The following is a 22,377-nucleotide window of genomic DNA, read 5'->3' on the forward strand; positions in this document are numbered from 1 at the left end:
CACCAGTCCGGCTCTGCGGAGCAGCACATTGGAATCTGCAGAGAGGTAAGTATTTATTAACTGTGGGTGTAGAGTGTTCGTGTGGGCCCCCCTGGACCCAGGGTCCCGTGTGCACCACATACCTTGCAGCCATTATAAAGACGGCTTATGCTGTCGCTCCAATAGCCCCTTTGGGCATGCGAGGTCCAGTGCATCTCAGCCGTCTCTTTCACTCAAAAAGTGTGACTTACAGTATTTGCACAAATAAAACTATTGAAGTGACAAAGCTGTATTGCTAGTGTACACAGATCACTGTGATTGTGTGTTACTGAAGGTTTCTGCTCCCCCCAACTCCCCCCACCCCACCGTGGGACACTGTGACCCACGGGTGGGACAGCTGGACAGTCCCAGAAAAACAGACAGTTGGGAGCTATGTTCAGGTAACATTTATCAAGTACACTCTATAAAATGATAGGCTGATTGTTTGCTATGGACAGCTTCTCCACTCTTTTCAATGCTTGATACATATCCCCCTAACTATGAATCTGTGTAAAAAAGGGCTCTGATGTGGGCAGCGTGACTTGTCCTCAAGACAGGTTCTGTTGTGCTTCATCTGTGACTTTGGGGCCTATTCATCATCACTTAATTTTTACAAAAGCAGGTGACAACGAACATTTTCACCTGCAATTGTAAAAAGTTATCGGGCTATTCATTATAAAAGCAAAGTAGGAGATATCACAATTATCTCCTGCTTACCTTCCTATGGCGGAATGGCCCGCTGTCCCTATACACTAGTATCACAGATATCTCCCGCTTACCTTCCTCTGGCGGAATGGCCCGCTGTCCCCACACACTAGTATCACAGATATCTCCTGCTTACCTTCCTCTGGCGGAATGTCCCGCTGTCCCCATACACTAGTATCACAGATGTCTCCTGCTTACCTTCCTCTGGCGGAATGGCCCGCTGTCCCCATACACTAGTATCACAGATGTCTCCTGCTTACCTTCCTCTGGCGGAATGGCCCGCTGTCCCCATACACTAGTATCACAGATGTCTCCTGCTTACCTTCCTCTGGCGGAATGGCCCGCTGTCCCCATACACTAGTATCACAGATGTCTCCTGCTTACCTTCCTCTGGCGGAATGTCCCGCTGTCCCCATACACTAGTATCACAGATGTCTCCTGCTTACCTTCCTCTGGCGGAATGGCCCGCTGTCCCCATACACTAGCATCACAGATGTCTCCTGCTTACCTTCCTCTGGCGGAATGTCCCGCTGTCCCCATACACTAGTATCACAGATGTCTCCTGCTTACCTTCCTCTGGCGGAATGGCCCGCTGTCCCCATACACTAGTATCACAGATGTCTCCTGCTTACCTTCCTCTGGCGGAATGTCCCGCTGTCCCCATACACTAGTATCACAGATGTCTCCTGCTTACCTTCCTCTGGCGGAATGGCCCGCTGTCCCCATACACTAGCATCACAGATGTCTCCTGCTTACCTTCCTCTGGCGGAATGGCCCGCTGTCCCCATACACTAGTATCACAGATGTCTCCTGCTTACCTTCCTCTGGCGGAATGTCCCGCTGTCCCCATACACTAGTATCACAGATGTCTCCTGCTTACCTTCCTCTGGCGGAATGGCCCGCTGTCCCCATACACTAGTATCACAGATATCTCCTTCTTTTATCTTCCTCTGGCGGAATGGCCCACTGTCCCCATACACTAGTATGGGGACAGAATTCATCAAGCTCCGAAAATATAATATTTTTGGAGCTTGAGTGTGGGAGCTTTCGCCATCTTCAGATGGCAAATGCTCCCGATACCCGTCCCTGTCTGGCTCCTTCCACCGGACATCGGGGCTCTTGTGCACATGCGTGACCTGTAGGCGAGTTAGAATGTTACTTATCGGGCCCCCGATAGTTAACATCATGACTAGGCCCCTTTGTACCATACCTAACTCTCCCAGAAGTTGTGGGAGGCTCCAGATATTTTCTTGTACTCACCCGCACCCCTGGAAGAGTGGATGAATTTCCCACATCCTGTCCACTTCCTATCGAATCGCATCATTTAGTCCCTTATCCAAGGACCTGTGATTCATTTCTGAACATTTGCAATATGAATGTGTTTGTTTGGCACACACAATGTTCAGTATATCCTCTGACTTTACAATTTTTATTTAAATTATATGTAGTTTCATGATCAAAACAGAATGGATATTTATTCTTGTCTAGTACTCTCTTTTCTTTATACTTCGAGTGGTGGCTGTACCCCCTTTGCATTTCAAACACTTGTTTGCCCAAAAGCAGTAAAGGGGGTTAAGCCAAGATATACATTTATATATTTTTCCTTTTCCATCTGTAAGTGCTGAATGACACAACTTCCCAATCAGAAGTGTGAGCTAGCCTTAGGCTGCAAAACCTGTAAAATATAACTCAAAGAGAAATATGCATTAGGCGATCAGACATAATGTGCTCAACATATCACAGAAACAATGTTGTTAATCCTCTTGTGAATGTTGTTCATGTTGCTGAGGATGATAAGATCTACATCTTGCAAGATGCTTTGTCGTCACTCATTGTCAGTTAATGCTCTATTTACTTTTTTGTCTACTATATGCATAAGTACCAATTTCTATAATAATATGCAGGGGCTGGCTGGCAACTTAGCCTGGAAGCCGATGCATTCAAGTGGCCCCGGATTTTCTACCTGACCTGCTTGCATATCTCCCTATTTGCTCCCTCCATAGCTGCTTCTTAGAGCGGGATTTAATAGGGTCCGCGTTTTTTTGTGCGAGACAAACTCTGACCTTCTCGCACATTTAAAGGTCCGAGTTTGTCTCAGAACTCGCCAAATGTAATTCAGCCATGACCAAAAGTTTTGAGAATGACACAAGTATTGGTTTTCACAAAGTTTGCTGCTTCATTGTTTTTAGACCTTTTTGTCAGATGTTATTATGGTATACTGAAGTAAAATTACAAGCATTTCATAAGTGTCAAAGGCTTTTATTGACAATTACATTAAGTTTATGCAAAGAGTCAATATTTGCAGTTTTGACCCTTCTGCAATTCGCCCTGACATGCTGTCAATCAACTTTTGGGCCACATACCGACTGATGGCCGCCCATTCATGCCTAATCAATGCTTGGAGTTTGTCAGAATTGTGAGTGAGCCCACTCCCTTGGCTGAGAAGCAACCCCACACATGAATGTTCTCAGGATGCTTCACTGTTGGCATGACACAGGACGAAGACTTTTGGAGGATGGCCTGGTGTCAAGAAGGGCAGCAAAGAAGCCACTTCTCTCCAGGAGAAACATCAGGGACAGACTGATATTCTGCAAAAGGTACAGGGATTGGACTGCTGAGAACTGGGGTAAAGTTATTTTCTCTGATGAATCCCATTTCAGATTGTTTGGGGCATCTGGAAAAATGCTTGTCCAGAGAAGGAAAGGTGAGCGCTACCATCAGTCTGTGTCATGCCAACAGTAAAGCATCCTGAGACCATTAAGGTGTGGGGTTGCTTCTCAGCCAAGGGAGTGGGTGCACTCACAATTTTTCCTAAGAACACAGCCATGAATAAAGAATGGTACCAAAACATCCTCCAAGAGAACTTCTCACAACCATCCAAAAACAGTTTAGTGACGAACAATGCCTTTTCCAGCATGATGGAGCACCTTGCCATAAGGCAAAAGTGATAACTTAGTGTCTCGGGGAACAAAACATCAAAATTTCAGGTCCATGGCTAGGAAACTCCAGCACGGCCAACCAGATGATGTTGCAAGCGGCCGCAGGAGTGCGCATATTGGCCATACACACTGAGGCATGTTGCCGATATGTCATTCAGATTCGGCCAGAAACAACATATCATGCTGACATCGTCTCAGTGTTTACCCAGCATTAGAGCTCTACCTTGATAGTACCCCTGCATAGCTGTCTCTCATTGCCCACTCCATAGCTCTCTCACTGCCAGTTCCTTCCATATAACACTGAGGCACTTGCATCACACTCTTACTTCACGGCTCACTCACTCACTGTCCACCTAAGAGCACTTACTGCCCCCTCACAGCACTCACTGCTAGTTTCATTGTTCACCTCACAGCACTCACCTCCCCTTCACTGTCTACTCTCATTGTGGCGGCGGTGGCTCCTTCTCTGTTCTTCTGTCATAGCATGTTGCGCCCAAAACAAAACTTTATAGCGCCACTGGGTGATGTCTTGGTGACCTGGCCTCTTTATGGCTGTGCCTTCTGATTACTCCAGCAGCGCAGTCGTGGACCACAAACATTGGACAGGCCTGGGAGGGTGCGGGGAGGAACGAGTGGCCTGTGAGCCTCCCGCAGCTGCTAGGAACATGCATATGTGGCTGTGGGCTGCCCTGCACCCGACCCACTGCACCTGTGATAATGTGCATGGGCACTTTGCTGCTGGTCAGGCACATCCGATTCCTAACATGTCACGTGCAGCACTAGTTTTTGTATGGATATGTTTATTGAACCTAATTATAATGTCATTAAGTTATAATTACTATTTTTTTCTAATAAATGTGCAAGAGTTTGTAAAACAAAGAAGATAAGTGCATGGAACAGAATGAAAACTTGTAGGAAATCTGAAATAAATTATGAGGGGTGGTGACAGTTTATTTCATTAATTATTTTTCTTTAATTTGTGTTGTTCAGTAATTTAGTCTCTTGCGCAGCCCAGTGTGTAACTGGGAGTCATGGAAGTAGTTAGAAGGAACCGTGGTAGCTGAAATTGTGCCACTACTGATAGCTCTTTACTTAAGAATCTTAATAAGGCCCCTTCTAATGAAAGAAACGATGCATATGAACACTGAAATAAGTCAACAGCTGCTGTTTCATTCCATCTGGAGCTATGAAAGGCAAAAATAGGCACTGAGTGAAAGATATCATATATATTGATTGGGTCACTTGTGCATGTTCAAGATTATAGAGAGCAGTGTTCTGCCAGCACCAGTATGCTCTGACAGCTATAAATGCAGAAAAGGCTTTTGATCAAATAGTTTGGCAATCCATGTTAGGAGCACTTAAAGCAGTTCCCGGTCCCATACATTTATCAACAAACTTTGGGGCCAATTAAACCCTTTGCTGCAGAGGATGAGTTAGGATGGTCCTCCGGCTATATAGCCAGACTGTGAAAGAAGAGTGGAGTTAAATAAAAAGAAAAAAAGCTATTGCCTTTCCCCCACCGATACGAATGACCGGTGAGCACTCCTGGCAGCCATCAGGCCAGATTGGGAAGCGCCATCGATGTTTGCATGAGCGTCAACATCACTTTTCTAAAAGAAAAAAATGCTGGAGGGAGGGACCCCAACCCCAGCACTTAGAAAGGTGACGGCACCCTTGTCTAAAAAGTGTAGTCATTCTCTTATATTATGTGCCCCCATAGAGATTATCCCCTTCACTATGGAAAAATCATGGAATACAGCGTTGCGGGAAGATATCCAATTTTAGAACTTGGAGGGGCACCTCTTTCAAATGATGTATTTATTATCTGATGATCACTATGATGATCAATGTTACCCTGTGCTACTGAACCAGCAACCGTGGGGGTCCCTATACTTGAAAGAGGGAAGCCCCTTTCAATTAATATGTTCCCCTAGTAGCTATTGTTTGGTGATCACCAGACAATATTACCCTGTGCTACAAGCAGGATGGCACTACATTCACTATTACACCCACAATTACATCTGCAAAGATGGGGGCACCCACATATTGAAGAGGGGTTGGGTATGAAATACCGGCAGTCGGGATGCATACTGTCAAAATGCCGACAGCGGCATCCCGACGCCCGGAATCCCGACAGGGGTCAAGTAAGTATACTAACCCTCCCCCCTTCTCCCTCTAACACTCCTTCCTTGCACCCTAACCCTCCCCACCCCGAACCCTAACCCTCCCCGTTAGTTCATAAACCTAAGTGTCCCCCCTTGTTGCCTAAACCTAAACGTTCCCCCTTAGTGCCTAACCCCCCTGTGGTCCCTACCCCCCCAGTGGTGTCTAATCCTAACCTCTGCCCCCCCCCCAAAGCCTATCCCTAATCCAGCTGTGGTGCCTAAATCTAACCCCCCCCGGCTAACAGCTAAGACGCCCCGGTGTACCTGCGATCAGGATGGCGTCTGTCGAGATTCCGGCATCAGAGTTTAGATAAGTGTCAGGATTTTGACGCCTACCTTTAGTCCCAGGTCGAGCTTCCAACGGCCAGTATCCCGTCCGTCGGCGAACTGACTACATCCCATTGAAGTGCAATTGTCAAAGTACTATGAAAAAAAAAAAGGTTTCCGTAGATGGGGAAGGGCACAAACACAATGGGGTACAGTTGATAGAAAGAGGGGAGTCTCTTGAAACGATGATCCCCCTTAGTAGTTATAGTCTGGTGATCACCAAACAATCATTGAGAAAGTACTAAAAAAAAAATATATATTTCTCATTTGGGGAAGATCTAAAGCCCAGATCTCTCTTAACTTAAAATGCATGTTTATAGAAGTGGAGTTGTTGCCCATAGCAACCAATCATATGCTACATATAATTTATCTTGCACCTTCTAGAAGATAATAGCTAGGTGCTATGGGCAACAACTCCACTTCTATAAACTCACACTTTAGTAAATATACCCCTACAGGAGGGCCATCTTTCTAGAAAAAAGACAGAAACTTCTTTAACTACTGGTGTCAGAGGATGCCACATACACCAACACAGATCTCTGACAGCTCCTTTATAGGTTTTTTATGGAGACGTACTAAAGAGGTGAACAGAGACTTGTGAACGGGATCTTTTTTTTACAACAAACTGCTATCACAATGAGCTTTATACATCTCCCACAATTGAGATGTTTAACCTGTGACATGTGAGTTTTTTAATTGAATTTGCACAAGTGGTTCCAAGCATTCACTTAAAAATATCACACGACCCTTGCAGAACATTAACACGTCAGGTCAAAGTGCAAAACATTCTCCTAAGTGAATCTCCTCCCTAGATTGGTGAATATACATATATTCAGTAAGAAATGAATTAAATGAATGATGGCATGCTCACAGTTTTGCTTAAGATGGCAAAATGTTGTTAAAGTTGTTGAAGACAGAATTTTACTTCAATAAAAGTAATTCCACAAATAAAATACTTTCCAGTCTAATAAGTATTGGCAGATAGACCTACAAATGCTGCTGAATAAGTGTCCCATTGTTTGCACAGGTTACTACATTCCTTCTCTGCTGCTCCTCCTCTTGCTGTAGTTTAGTCTCTATATTGTAAAGGACCACTAAATCTATCATATACTTTGCCACTACTAATAATTCTCACAAATACAGTATAGAAACATTCCGCATTTTATCATAACTGAATATATTTGAGGGGATATACAGTAGTCAGGGGTTAGGCACTAGGGGGAGGGATAGGGTTAGGCACTAGGGGGAGGTTAGGTTTAGGGTGTAGGGAGGGAGGGTTAGGGGTAGGGTTAGAGTTAGGGTACTTGCTTGGAGGTCGGGATTGTAACCCAGTCAGGTTCCCGGCATCAGAATTCTGACCGCCAGGATCCAGAGCGCCGGTGTCACGCATGGGCACTAGGAAGACCTCTGTTGAGGTCGAGAACCTGGGATTAGGATAAACTGTGAGGCAAATGATGGAAGACAATGACAAAGTCTTCTAATTGCAGACAAACCCAGGTTTGGCTAGACCTGTCCAGAGGCATGAAGTCTAACTCACTTGGTGGTTTTCTCCAGTGACCCCTCCAATCGGTATTTGGGTTTCACTGGACCAAGTGAGAAGGTCGCGGCCCTCTGGACAGGTACCTGGGAGTGACAGAAGACCAGATCTATATTAAATGAATATGGGAACACTGGTGATGAATGGAATACTGGAACACTGGTGATTAAGAGAATACTTGAACACTGGTGATGAACTAAATACTTGAACACTGGTGATGAACGGAATAATTGAACACTAGAGATGAACTTGAAAATGCTTGAACACTGGTGATGAACGGAATACTTAAAAACTGGAGATGAACTTTGAGAATGCTTGAACACTAGTGATGAATGGAATACTTGAACTCTGCAAAATGTTCTGGGAATTGTGAAAGGTCCCGATGCTGATTTGCACAGAAAAACACAGAGGAAATGGACACAGGTATGTACTGGGAATAGCTAGAGCTCCCGCTGGAAGCTAACTAGCAATTAGCACGAAAGCTGACACCACACGAACACAGGGAGGTGATTAGAGAGCTCAGCAGCACACTCAAAGACAACACAGGGATTACAAGAAACACTGGAGTTCTGTGAAAGCTGAAGTAACATGCAGGGAATTAGAATAGAAGCTAATGTAAGTAGCCCTGGTGGTCAGCGTGAGGGCAGCAACAACAAATTGTAGATTCTTCTTGGGAAACACCAGAGAGCATAGTAATCACTGGAACAGCGAAGTTGATCAGGCAACTTCCTGTTGCAGGAGTCAGACCTAAATACCCCTCAGCAGTTGGTCATTGGATCATGAGATCAGCTGACAGACCGCAGGACTGCCATTGGAGGAGACTGATCAGGCAAGATGAACTAACATGGCTGCGCCCATGCCTGCTAGCACAGGAAATAGGATGCACGCATGGAAGCCCTAGCAGGCCCCGGGGAGAATACTCAGCCATAACTCATGACTACAACTGGTGCTTGAACGCCTCGGAGCCTAGAGACACCAGTTCAGCGGTGAGTAAAGGCCGATCCCAGGCTGCATCTTGACAGCCGGTATACAGTACCCAACCCCGATTTAATATATAGTTGATACATTGGGGGAAATTACTCCTCACACATAAGGGCTGGTTCTGAGTTGCCCACAAAGTTGCTATAGTTGCTGGCAGCAGCAGAATCCTGTTTTACTACTTCATGCTAATTTGTGTATCCGTTCAACTAATGTTTCCGCCTGCAAGCGGAAATCAGCGCCACCCTTTGATGTTACGCCTGTCACCACAACTGTCATGATTAGTATCAGCAGCAGCCCCGTACTAGGAGATCCATCAGAAGCAGGCTTCCCCATACACAAGATTCAGAATAAGGTCCATGACACTCCCACAAATCAGGGTGGTTTCACTCAATCGCTTTGCCACCTCCTAGTTCCTGCCCCAAAATACTCTATTCTTTGGAAAGACAGATCAAAATTGCATCTGACTCACAATAGGACAGGCATACGCTATACTGCAATAACTCAGCAATTATATCCGTGAAGAGAGATGGATGCGCCTCAGAATCAGTCACATAGTAGCTATCCTGCCAGTAATATGATCTCATATGCAGTGTAAAACTAAATTACATTAGAAACAAAGACAAGATTTTGGACTCCATCTTTGCCTTTCACCAACATTTTTTCTTTCTCTCTACATATTATTTTTCCATTTAAAATAATTAATGCTAACAAGGTGTGCATCCCCCAAATCTTTGATTGTCCTAGACTGGTTCAAGAGAATTGATTTACAGAGCGATACCAAGGGAGAATGAGTGGTGCCTCTGCCCAGGGCACATGGGCGATCATTATCATCATCAGGGCTCGAGCACAAATCTCCAAACAGGTGCTTATGGGTCTTTTTTGTGATCAGCGTGGGCTGCACTTTGGCTGAACATGTTCTTACTGTATGCTGGCTGTGCTTACATGCCCACTCCAACCTGGTCTCCTTGGCACAAGCAGCCTCAAGCACAAAATGCATCTCAGTTGGCATGACTAAAGATACATAAGAATTTATGATTTTATGGTGTGGATGTGCAGTTGATAAAAGTGTAAATTGCAGGGGAAAAAAAAATAGCAAATTGCATTTGTTCCCAATTCTATATGACCCCTACAGGTTTTTTTGGCAATCTGTTTCTCTTGTTTAGACTATGAAGACTCAAGAGACCATTTATCATTGGTCCCATGCTCAATGCGATCTAGGTGCAATATTAGCGCCCATGGTGGCATTGCAGTATGCAATCATACCGTCTAAATGTATTAGAGCACCCGCAGGGACAGGGGGCCTGAGAGGAGCCCCTCCCTGCAATGTGTTTTGAGTGAAGTGACCGCGTCATCGGTCTCTTCACTCCAGTGCCAGGAATTCTGTGCATGCTCTCCCGGTTAGTTTTGCCACGTGTAGCCCATAGGCTACAGCAGAACAACACCATCTTTAGATGGCATTAGCTGCGGGGGCCAAACTCCAATAATCCAACAGCATTGCATCCCCCATAGAAACTTATGGGGGTTGCGACTGCTGTTGGAAATGGAGAGACCACAGCAGATATACTATATAGCCGTTTTGAACACTCAGGGCCTCATTCAGAGGCGGTCGGAGGATGCAAGCGGTCGCTCAGAAACTGGGCGGCCGCTTGCATCCTGACCGCCCGCCTCTGTTTCGGTCGTTAGGCTGTGGGTTTACACCCACAGCTCTAACGACCGCTAGGGTGATGGTCGTGATGGTCATTGACCATCGTGACCATCGGGGCTTACGACGAGACCCTAGGGTAGGGTCTCAGTTGTCGTAAGCCCCGGAGAGCTTCTGGCTCTGTCAGAGCCTGAAGCTCTCCACTGACATCACTAGTGATGTCAGTGGGGCCTCCCCCAAATGGTAGGCGTTCCCATGGGAACGCCTCCGTTTGGGCTGCCACCCCGCGGCCCGCCTTCCTTTGGAAAGAGACCTGCTATGACCGGCGCTGTCGGTCGTAGCGGGTCTCACGCATGCGCACGAAGGAGCCGGCTCCCTCATGCGCATGCGCACTGGACAAACATCGAGGCGGCCGTGCGGTCGTAGACCGTACGGCCGCCTCTGAATGAAGGGCTCATTCTCAATCCGCCACTGATGCTCAGCAGTTTATAAATGGGCAAATCGCTGTGGGCAGAAGACATATCGGACTCCCGATATGTCTGTCTTTGCGCTGTTCCCGGGATTGCGGAGGGGCTGTTTACCAGAGGACGTCACCAGATGGGTAAATTTACATGAATGACTACAAAACATTACTATATATCGTATCGATGTGTTGTGATATTTTTCAGTAGCCAGTTCATGTTTTACATGAATAGAGCCCAAAGTACCACCAATCAGCTTCAAATTTTTACAGAGTGTGGGCCCCATTTATTAACGAAGCTTAATACCAGCAGCAATTTTTGTTTAGTATCACAGCGAGGTCCAGAGATGTCTTCCTCGTCGGCGAGGTCCTACGCTCAGCTGCTGGCAGCCTAACACTGCCAGCGACTGGCTCCTTTGTAATGCTCATGGGTGGCGGTCCGTCTGCAGTGCTGGGTCCCCATTCCCATAAAGATGGCGAGAGCGATTGAGTGACAAACAGCGCTAATCTAAAGAAAGGATGACATAACCCCTTTAACGAGTGCTAAAGGGGTTATGCATCCTTGAGAAATGGGGCCCTGTTTGAAAAAATACAGTTAAAAGCTGATTGGTTGATTGGTACTTTAACTCTCTCCAAAGTTTGATACATCTCCCCTTTCATGTAACCTCTGGTGTATTCGACTCTATCCCTTGAATCCTCGCTCGTTCCTATCCATTCCTTGGCTCACATATTCTCTCCCTTCCCTTTGTTAAATGATTCTTAATCTTAATGATGAGTTAGATTTTTCTTTCTCTTCCTCTTCTTAGTGATGCAGGTATGGCTAGAATCGTATGTATTTTATACCTTGTACTTGCTAAAACAAGCTTCTATTAAAAATAAAGATTATATAAAAAATTACAGATGTGCACAAAGTCTACAGAATATGGGGAGCTAATGTAGGGATTTGCAGAGTGGTGAGGCAGATGTAGAGTTGGCCTTAGCATTTAGGATGAATGGCAGTTGGGATAGATGCGTGAGGTGAATGCCGAATAGGAGGAAGTTTCCATATCTGAGACAAGATCCTGATAGCTGGAAAGGAAGGCAAACTGAGATTAATTAGACCAAGGAATGGTCAGGGCTTGGTATAGGGGAAAAATTAGGAGCCTTTTATAAAAACATGAAAAAATTCTATCTCATGCAAAAATAGCTGTTGTGCCAGAGTAAAGAATTTTAGGTCTTTAGCAGAGATTACTAAATGGTGATTATTAAAATCTAGCACTTTTTTCATCTTTAATATATAAAACTAGCTTGGATACCAGGTGTTGCCAGGGTTAAAGAATGAACCTTGAAGTACATCTGTAGCCTTCATTTTTTAACATTGCAGATCAACATGTGAGACCTTGGCATATGAAAATGTGCTTGGAGGAAATGAGTAGCTGTCAGTGCAGGTGCAGTGTGACAGTTGATCTTAAAACTCACTTCTCTTCCGTTAGAGCTCTGCCTGCCCCCCACTGGTACATATCAGCCTGTGCCTTCATATCAGTGCAGTTTTAGGCACTGGAGACATCCTGAGCGACCTTACTTAAACCAAAATTTCAAATCAGAGACTCCATGGCCTACTTCGTGGGCACTATGTAGACCTTCATGGCCCTGATGAACTTCAAACAGCAAAAAACCTAATCCTTGTCAAACTACTGTACACCATCATGCCAAATTTGGTGCAGCTAGGTACAAAACTCTGGCCACAAACAGACAGATAGACAGACACACACTTTCTCATTTATTATATACTGTAGATGTTATTTGTTATTTTTTATAATCTGCAACGGTTTATACAGGGGATGGAAGAGAACATGCTGGGACATCAGGGTGACAGTAAAGAGACGGGAGCTATTCAATTGTTTGCATGACAAGCCCCGCGCTGGTCCAGGCGATCACAAAATTCAGGGGAAAGTGCCAGTTAAAGCACCCAAAAGTCAGGTGCGCTGCAGTTAAGGCACCCAAAATCCCTACTTTTGGCAGAGTTCTACTCACACCTCAGGAGGGTACGTGGAGAAATCTGCGATAAGTGTGGGGCACCCAAAACAAGTGAATAGATCCCATCACTTTAGATGGGAGCTATGGGTGCTCAAAACAATTGAATTGCCCCCTAAAACTAAACTAGATGCAAGGCACACGCAAGCCACTACCCAACAGCTAGAATAGCACAGTCAGAAGAATTTGAATTCTGGCGTGTTAATACATCACCATGGCCTGACTGCCTGTACCCTACATGCAGCATCTATGCCCACCCAAGCTCTTGGTGGTCCTGCAGGCACCTATGTTTGTACTATACAAGAAAAACTACCATTCACTGGATCATGTGTCACACAGCAATAACAAAGGAGAGAGCACATTGTTCTTCTAGGCACCTTTTAAGATGACATGCAATTAATCATTAACAGCTCAATGTGGCAGTTTAGTGATAATCGGCTGCTTTGGTACATATGTGGAGTGGTAAGGATTAACTTGTGAGCAGGACTCTCTCTCTCCTTTTGTTTTGTCTATGTAATTATGTAATTTGTGCCGTGTAATTATGTATATATGTAAATTTGTGAACTTGTCTGTAGCTGTCTGATTTGGTCACCTTGTACTTATGTACTCATTTTATGTGTTCTATCCCCTATGTACAATTATATGGATCACTTGCGCACATTTAAAAATATCTGCTTAATGTCTTTATTTAGAAGTAAGGTTTACAACATTTCACTTTGTTTTATAACCTTTGCTGGCAGAATTTTTTTTTTGCCAATGCAGCAACCCTGATTCCAGATGTGCATTTGTCATTAGTATTGCATTTACAATTCTACTTATTACTACATGCTAACTCCCTTACAGTGTCCTTACACTACTCTCTTGTATGGTTTGTAAAGGGTTGTGTACATTGATGAAACTATAAATAAACTACATGAGAAGTTTGAAAAAAGATAGACAATAAAACAAGATTTAATTATTCATGTTTCTCCGCAGTACACTCAATTTTGTTATCCACTGTGAAAGTGACACGTGTAAAAAAAAAGTAAGGGAAATTATTATATTGTTTTACAAAGTTTCATCATTGTCATCCAACAGGTGAAAAACTAGAGGGATTCCTAAGGTCTCTGAACAGCAGCAAGCCACTTTATTTGGGGCAGACAGGACTGGGGAATATAGAAGAACTTGGAAAACTGGGACTTGAGCCTGGAGAAAATTTCTGCATGGGAGGCCCAGGAATGATCTTCAGCCGAGAGGTACTGAGAAGAATGGTGCCACACATTGGTGAATGCCTACGTGAAATGTATACTACACATGAGGATGTGGAAGTAGGTAGATGTGTGCGGCGGTTTGGTGGAACTCAGTGCGTCTGGTCCTATGAGGTAAGAAACTTTGATAAAGAGCTCTCTTTACATCTATGACATATATATCTTGAATGAATATCATGTAGTTTATGTAGATACTAAGGGGTACATTTACTAAAGTGAAATTTTTTAGAAGTGGAGATGTCGCCCATAGCAACCAATCAGATTTTAGCTATTATCTTGCTAGTTAAATGTTAAGTAGAATCTGATTGGTTGCTATGGGCAACATCTCCACTTCTAAAAACTCTCACTTTAGTAAATATACCCCTTAGTAATACTATAATTTCACATTCTACAAATATAATTTACAAAAATGTATCATATTCATGATGCACCTGCTATCTGCTCCCATACATGCGCTAAGATGGCAAATGATTTCATCTTCTGATGGGAAGAACTGGTGTATCAGGCATGTTTTTTGCTGAGCACTGCATAGATGAATTAATGCTTAATTTTGGTCTTTGCACATCACTCACTTTTATCCTCTTGACATTGCTACTGGTATGCAGCATGTAATTTGAATGAGATCTTGGAAATAGTCCAATTCATCTTAGTTATAGAATTGGCATATTTTATTTGGGAGCTATAAACACTTATTGAGAATTAGAGATGAGCAATACGGTTGTGGCTCGGATCTTCCAGCCAAGTTCAGATCTCGGAACAAAGCGAAACGTCATACTTCATGGACACAGATGACATTTTGTCCTAGAAAGATGACATTTTGCCTCGTTCTAAGATCTGAACTTGGCAGGACCAAGCCATAATCGGACCGCTCATTCTTTTTATATCTGTATTAAGGTTTTTTCTTATGGTCAAATATATGTTCAGAAGTGTTAAACTTAGAAAAATTATTTGCATATGATAGAGAATTCTTGAGACATACAGTACACGGTTGCCTTTGGATAGAATTGGTTAATCTGATAATTATTTAGTGGTCTGATTTCAAATCAAATTGTAACATCATTAGGGATATATTTTTTTTCACATAGGTAGTTCTCAATAAAAATACGCATGGCAACATATTGGATTGTGTTGCATTATTAAAAATATGTAATATTGCATATTGTAGTACTAATTAGAGTAGTTTATTAATTAAAAGCAGTGACTGATTCACTCACATTGTACTCACTGCAACTATCTTGAGGCTCTAATCACAATCACCTTATTTTATATTTGTAAATGTTACATTTTTATCTGTGGACCTCTTCAACCAGTCATTCCCAGCTGTGTTCTAGATCAGTACTTTGGTTCATTCATGCCTTGTTCCAATGTTCCACCAATAAAGAAGACAGCCATAGGTCATAGAAAATATGTGGCTGTGATTAGAGGAATGTGATGATTGAAAAAACAGCCCCATGAATCAATATATTCTGGTTTAGCTTATCTATAGCAACTCTGGAAGAGAAAACCATTACATAAGCTTTATGTTATGAAGAAGAATATAATGAGCATGTTGTGTAATAATTCTGTATATTATGTGTAAAGATCAATTTACACTTAAAACATACACCCATCAGCCATAACAATCAAACCAATGCCTAATATTGTGTAGGTCCCCCTCAGGCCGTCAAAACAGCTCTGACCCACCGAGACATGGACTCCACAAGACCTCTGAAGGTAACCTGTGGTATCTGGCATTTTGTTTCTTATCAAATTATGTAAATAAAAGCAATTTAAATTCAATATAATTTTATTTTTTTACAAAAATGTAAAATCAAGTTAAATTGCTATTATTTACATGATACAATTTTTGGGACATTTTTGAAAAAATTTGTGGACGGGACAGAACGAGGGGGCAGGTCTGTGTGTGTATATGTGCCTGGATTGCAACAAAATGGTTGATGGGCCACTACTCTGCAGGATGACTGGTTATACGCTTTTTGATTAGATTTCCAGGACAATTACCTATGGATAAGTGTACCTTTTTTTCATGATGTATACATCATGTCGCACCTGCCTGTTTGATATTTTTTTATATGTGATACCAGTGATGTTTTATAATTGACTGGGTGATATAAAGACATTTTGCATTAAACTCAGTGATGTGCTGGATTTTTTTATAAACTTGCCAACTTTGCATGTGCCATGCGATTGTTTGTTTTTTTGTTTCTTTGTTCCGATTATGCATTCGAATTTCCCTGCACCGATTGGGATGAAACCAATGCAAGGTGGTTCAGTTGGATCCTGGCCGGGTTTTAGAGAGGCCTAGGGTCCCGTTCAGACCTCCCGTTGGTGTACGCTGGGCAGAACTTTGACCCGGGGAGCCTGTTCTGGGCCTTCTAGTAGATGGATTTGGATGAAAACTTCACAGAGGGAAGGCAATTGGACTGTGATGCCTGGCAAATGGCCTGGGATGCCTAACTTAATAACTTGAAGATTAGGGCCCTCATTCAGAGCCGGACGCTATTTGCGGTCGTTCGTTTAAAAACAAGGGGTGGCTATTTAAATGATCCGTACGCACATTGCAGTGTGTTCACACCTCTAAGTCTGAACGAACGAGCAAAACATACGCTCGTTTATTTGTTAAAAACGCCCCCTGGCCGCACGCATCCTACGTCATGTCCGCTATTTATTAGATTAATCGAGTACATCGACCAGCGTATGAACTGCTCGCTATTCTTGTGGTTGGTGTTTGCTACCACAAATTTGCGTGCAGTTCTGGCTCTAAAATAACCCAGTGACGTGGTCAATGACGCTGCTGTTTTAAATATACACACCCATAAAACGCCCGTTTTGACCTTTAAGCACGCCTGCGTTCGGATCTCCACTCCCCATTTTCAAGCACCTTCCCCTGTTACCACCCACATACGCCTCATTCTGTCACTCAAAATAGCAGGCACTCGCTATATAGCGTACAAAGGATTTTCGGCCGCACTGACTGGTTCGCGCATGCGTACTAAAAAGCGTACGCATGCGCAGATGTGCAAACATCGCTCGGAACGAGCGTACTGCCGCTAACGAGCGGCTCTGAATGAGGGCCTAGGTCTCGGTCGGACCTCCCGTTGGTGTACGCTGGGATGAACTTTCACCCGGGGAGCCTGTTCTGGGCCTTCCACTGGATGGATTTGGATGAAAATTTCACAGAGGAGTGGCAATTGGTCAGGGATGCCTAACTTGATAACTTGAAGATACATCTAGCCTCCTTGCATGTTAAACATCCCCTTGGCGTGACTCTGTAGCGCCATGTGACATTCTGTGGGACTTTTTACCTTCAGATGCATCTTATTTGCACAGCGATGCAGTTTCTGCTGCTTGTGCGTCCTATTTGCATTGCTGTGCAACAATGTTTAGGTAGGTGTCAAAGTAACACCCACATAAATGCCAGTACCCAAAGTTTCCCAGCAGAACATTTCCTAGAACTGCCTCACTGTCTCCGCCGGCTTGCCTTTTTCCCATAGTGCATCCTGATACCATCCCTTTCTCAGGTAAATAATGCACACTCACCCATTCAACATTCTATTGCTCTGTGGTCCAGTTTGGACACTCACATACCCATTGTAGGTGCTTTTAGAGGTGGACAGGGGTCAGCATAGGCAGTCTGACTGGTCTGCGGCTACGCAGCAAGCTGCTGTGCACTGTGTATTCTGACACATTTCTATCATACCCATTAGCTTTTTCATCAATTTGTGCTACAGTAACTCTTCTGTGGGATTGGACCAGATGGGCTAGGCTTTGCTCCCCATCTGCATCAATGATCCTTGGGCATCCATGACCCTGCCTCCGGTTCACCGATTGTCCTTTCTTGGACCACATTTGGTAAGCTTACCGTTTTAGAAATGCTTTGACTGAGTCATCTCACCGTTACAATTTGGCCCTTGCCAAGGTCCCTCAGATCCTTACATTTGCCCATTTTTTCTGCTTCCAACACATTAACTTTAAGAACTGAGTGTTCATTTGCTGCCTAATATATCCCACCCCCTGATAGGTGCCATTGTAACAGGATAATCAGTGTTATTCACTGCACCTGTCAGTGGTTTTGATGTTATGGCTGATCTGTGTATAAACTGTTAAACATCTATTACATTTAGATACAAGGTAACCTTTTATTAACCAAGTATTGTGAAAATATACTAACCATTACTTTCTGTACAAGGGTATCATAACTAGAAGGAAATAAATAGATAAATGAGAAAATACCACAGAGGCCAAGCAGTAGAAGTTAGAATTCAATCTAAATGGGCCAAAAGCGCTGACCGAGAGCAGCTGGTATAGAGGGTGTCAACCTCTTAAATGGGTACAGATGTATAAAAAACAATTACCAGCGCTGCATGCTAATAAATATTAGTAATTAAATAAATAAATTAAAAAATAAATTAATAACAAATTAAGTGGATGGTTTTAAATAAAATAATATGACATTTATTAACACAATAAATCACCAATATAGATACACATGTATTAAGTAAATACTAAAAACAATGTTATGGGTATAATAGCCCTAGGACCTAAAGCTCATAGTTCATTTGGGCAGAATAATTTGCACGGAATGTAACCCCATTCATATGCATCTAGAACGCTGCTAAGGGACTGTATCATCCGTGGAAAAGGTGGAAACACATTAACCCATTCCATGCAAATTACGCTGCCCAAGGGACTGTGTGATATCCTTGACATCTGGATCCGGTAATCTATATTGTTGCCACTAGGGGAATTTAGTACACATGCAAACATACAGAGTTCAAACTAGATAGAGGACTTAAATGAACTATGAGCTTTAGGTCCAAGAGCTATACCACCCATATCATTGTTTTTAGTATTTACTTGATACATGTGTATCTATATTGGTGATTTATTGTGTTAATAAATGTTATATTATTTTATTTAAAACCATCCACTTCATTTTTTATTAATTTATTTTTTCATTTATTTATTTATTTAATTACTGAAGTTAGAATTCACCATGGTAAAAATAAATAAATGAGCTGATTACATGTCAGCAAGTTTCTGCTGGAAATATTATGTGCTGAGAAGCCAGCCTGCATGTAACACACCCGTTATCTGGCTAATCATCTGCTGATTTATTTCCAAGGTTAATGTTGACTTCTGTATTTTTGCTTACTATAGGATTAGCTGGTTTTTTATTGAAGAACATACTGTTAAAATCTACAAATCTAAGCAATTGGTGTTTCTAAAGTGATTTACTTTCTAAATAAGTTATTGTTGTTTCCTGCTCAAGTTTGTTTCTAAACTGATTAGAATTGATCAATAAGCAACACATACACTAATATACATATACAAGTACAAGGCGTAAGAACTGGAAATAATTATTTATCTAAATATGTTTTTTTTCCCAGTCATGGCATTTGTATTTTGCCTAAAGGTTTATTTTTAATGTATGTATAGAAGCAGAACTACAGTATATCTATGATATGCTACTGTACATTGTAGTACCTATACATTTATTTTTTTTTTTGGTTGTTTTCGCTACTGTGAAAATTAGAACTTAGAAAGAGATATCTTAGATACACCCTGCTAGAGTGTATCTAACTAATGATTGAAGGTAAAATATATATCTATAATATAGATATATCTATAATATACATCACTTGGATCTAATAAGCTCATCTTTTGTAGACAATTTGGGTTCATAGCCATTTCCTGTGGAATCCTGTTCTGTTCTCTTGACAGATTACATTTTTAACATTATTTATTTATTTTTATTTATTATCAGTTGTTTATATAGCGCACACATATTCCGCAGTGCTTTACATAGAAGATCTGGCCATTCACTGCAGTCCCTGCCCCAGTGGAGCTTACAATCTATATTCCCTACCACATATACACACACACACATACACACTAGGGATAATATTTGGTGGTAGCCAGTTAACCTACCAGTATATTTTTGGAGTGTGGGAGGAAACCGGAGTACCCGGAGGAAACCCACGCAAACACAGGGAGAATATACAAACTCCGCACAGTTAGGGCCGTGGTGGGAATTATAATATACAGATCATTTAGATTACAGAGAATAGTGTCTGTACATCCATATTGAGTAGGGAAAGTGGGTTTATATAACCCCTCAAGTTAAAAGAGCATTAGATTATTATTATTATTATTATTATTAATAATATTATGCAGAAAATTTTGCATTTTAATATAATTTTATTAATGTGTTTTGTTTTTTTTTATATTAAAAATTTGCTTTTTTCCACTTTAAAGAATATGTCCAGATGTCCGACAAACGATATTTCCATTAAAATTAACTTATGGACATATAATGAAAAGGTGCTTGCTCTTAAATACCCCATAAATGCTTCATTCAGCTTTAGTAGAATGTGGTTCATACAGTACAAATATTCAATAGACTGAACACAACACAGTGCTGGTAAATCACATGCCGCTTCCTTGCTATAACTTAGTACAGGAGATAATGGTCTGACTAGGCAGTGACAGACTGAGACGTTCCCGAAGGAAAAATACAGTTACCATGCCCTAAAGATTATCAGTAAGATAGATTTATTGTTTCATAGAAAAACCAAACAAAACAATTACAGTATCTTAAACCTGGGGGGTAATATTACTAATGCTAAGAGCATTACCAGAATATTTTCATACCAGTTTTAAATGTCTACTTACAGTGTTATCATTAAAATCATGTTTGCTATGTGTGAAAGTTAGTGTGATAATCTCTTATGTTTAGTAGGCAGTCAAGAGAAAGTTACTGGGGCAGATGGTAAGTTAGACTTATGCTAGTTTGCATACTATATAAAACAGGTAAATTGGTTCCGCACATGCCCAGAAAACAGGCAGCATACTATATGAGCATTTGCATTTGATACTTGTGCCGCTTGCAACTGGAGAGTGTGCGGTTGGGGGGAGGGAAGGGGCAGTGTAATGTAGCAAAGTACACTAAGCATGTATTCTTGAAATTGCGCACAAATGCATATTCACATAGAGTTTCATAAACGGCTGTCAGCGCTGCATCAATTGCAAATGAGTCCCAATGTCCTTTGTTCTGACAATACTTTACATTTTCTTCCTGTGAATGTATTTTGCTGTGAATAATTACATATACTTCCATTGCACATTTTTACTTGGACACATACTTGATTTTTCAACCTTTTTAACACGTTCAGTCAGGTCCATAAATATTGGGACATTGACAGAATTTTCAGATTTTGGCCTCTATTCACCAACACAATGGTTTTGAAATGAAACAAACAAGATGTGCTTTAACTGCAGACTTTCAGATTTAATTTGAGGCTAATTATATCCAAATCGGGTGACCGGTGTAGGAATTACAACAGTTTCAATATGTGCCTCTCACTTTTTAAGGGGCCAAAAGTAATGGGACTATCAACTCAAAAGCCATTTCATGGACAGGTGTGGGCTATTCCCTCGTAATTTCATTATCAATTAAGCAGGTAAAAGGTCTGGAGTTGATTCTAGGTGTGACATTTGCATTTGGAATCAGTTTCTGTCAACTCTCAATATGAGATCCAAAGAGCTGTCACTATCAGTGAAGCAAGCCATCATTAGGATGAAAAATGAAAACAAACCCATCAGAGAGATTGCAAAAACATTAGGTGTGGCCAAATCAACTGTTTGGAACATTCTTAAAAAGAAAGAATGCACCGGAGAGCTCAGCAACACCAAACGACCCGGAAGACCACGGAAAACAACTGTGGTGGATGACAAAAGAATTATTTCCCTGGTGAAGAAAAACCCCTTCACAACAGTTGGCCAAATCAAGAACACTCTCCAGGAGGTAGATGTATATGTGTCAAAGTCAACAATCAAGAGAAGACTTCACAAGAGTGCATATAGAGGGTTCACCACAAGATGCAAACCATTGGTGAGCCACAAAAACAGGAAGACCAGATTAGAGTTTGCCAAACAACATCTAAAAAAGCCATTACAGTTCTGGAACAACATCCTATTGACAGATGAGACAAAGATCAACTTGTACCAGAGTGATGGGAAGAGAAGAGAAGGAAAGGAACTGCTCATGATCCAAAACATACCACCTCATCAGTGAAGCATGGTGGTGGTAGTGTCATGGCGTGGGCATGTATGGCTGCCAATGGAACTGGTACCCTTGTATTTATTGATGATGTGATTGCTGACAAAAGCAGCAGAATGAATTCTGAAGTATTTCGGGCAATATTATATGCTCATATTCAGTCAAATGCTTCAGAACCCATTGGACGGTGCTTCACAGTGCAGATGGACAATGACCCGAAGCATACTGCAAAAGCAACCAAGGTGTTTTTTAAGGCTAAAAAGTGGAATGTTATGCAATGG

General features: G+C 42.2%; 1 protein-coding gene across 1 annotated transcript in view; it reads left to right on the plus strand.

Moving 5' to 3' along the window:
- CHSY3 (chondroitin sulfate synthase 3) overlaps positions 1–22,377 on the plus strand; it is a 377,055-nt gene that overhangs the window by 47,040 nt on the left and 307,638 nt on the right. Inside the window, exon 2 of the mRNA XM_088475172.1 lies at positions 13,865–14,148. Coding sequence (XP_088331298.1) covers positions 13,865–14,148 — 284 coding nt within the window. The remainder of the gene's footprint in view (positions 1–13,864; positions 14,149–22,377) is intronic.

The sequence above is a fragment of the Taudactylus pleione genome, unplaced genomic scaffold, assembly GCF_031769625.1.
Source record: "Taudactylus pleione unplaced genomic scaffold, aTauple2 ptg000162l, whole genome shotgun sequence".
Taxonomy (NCBI): domain Eukaryota; kingdom Metazoa; phylum Chordata; class Amphibia; order Anura; family Myobatrachidae; genus Taudactylus; species Taudactylus pleione.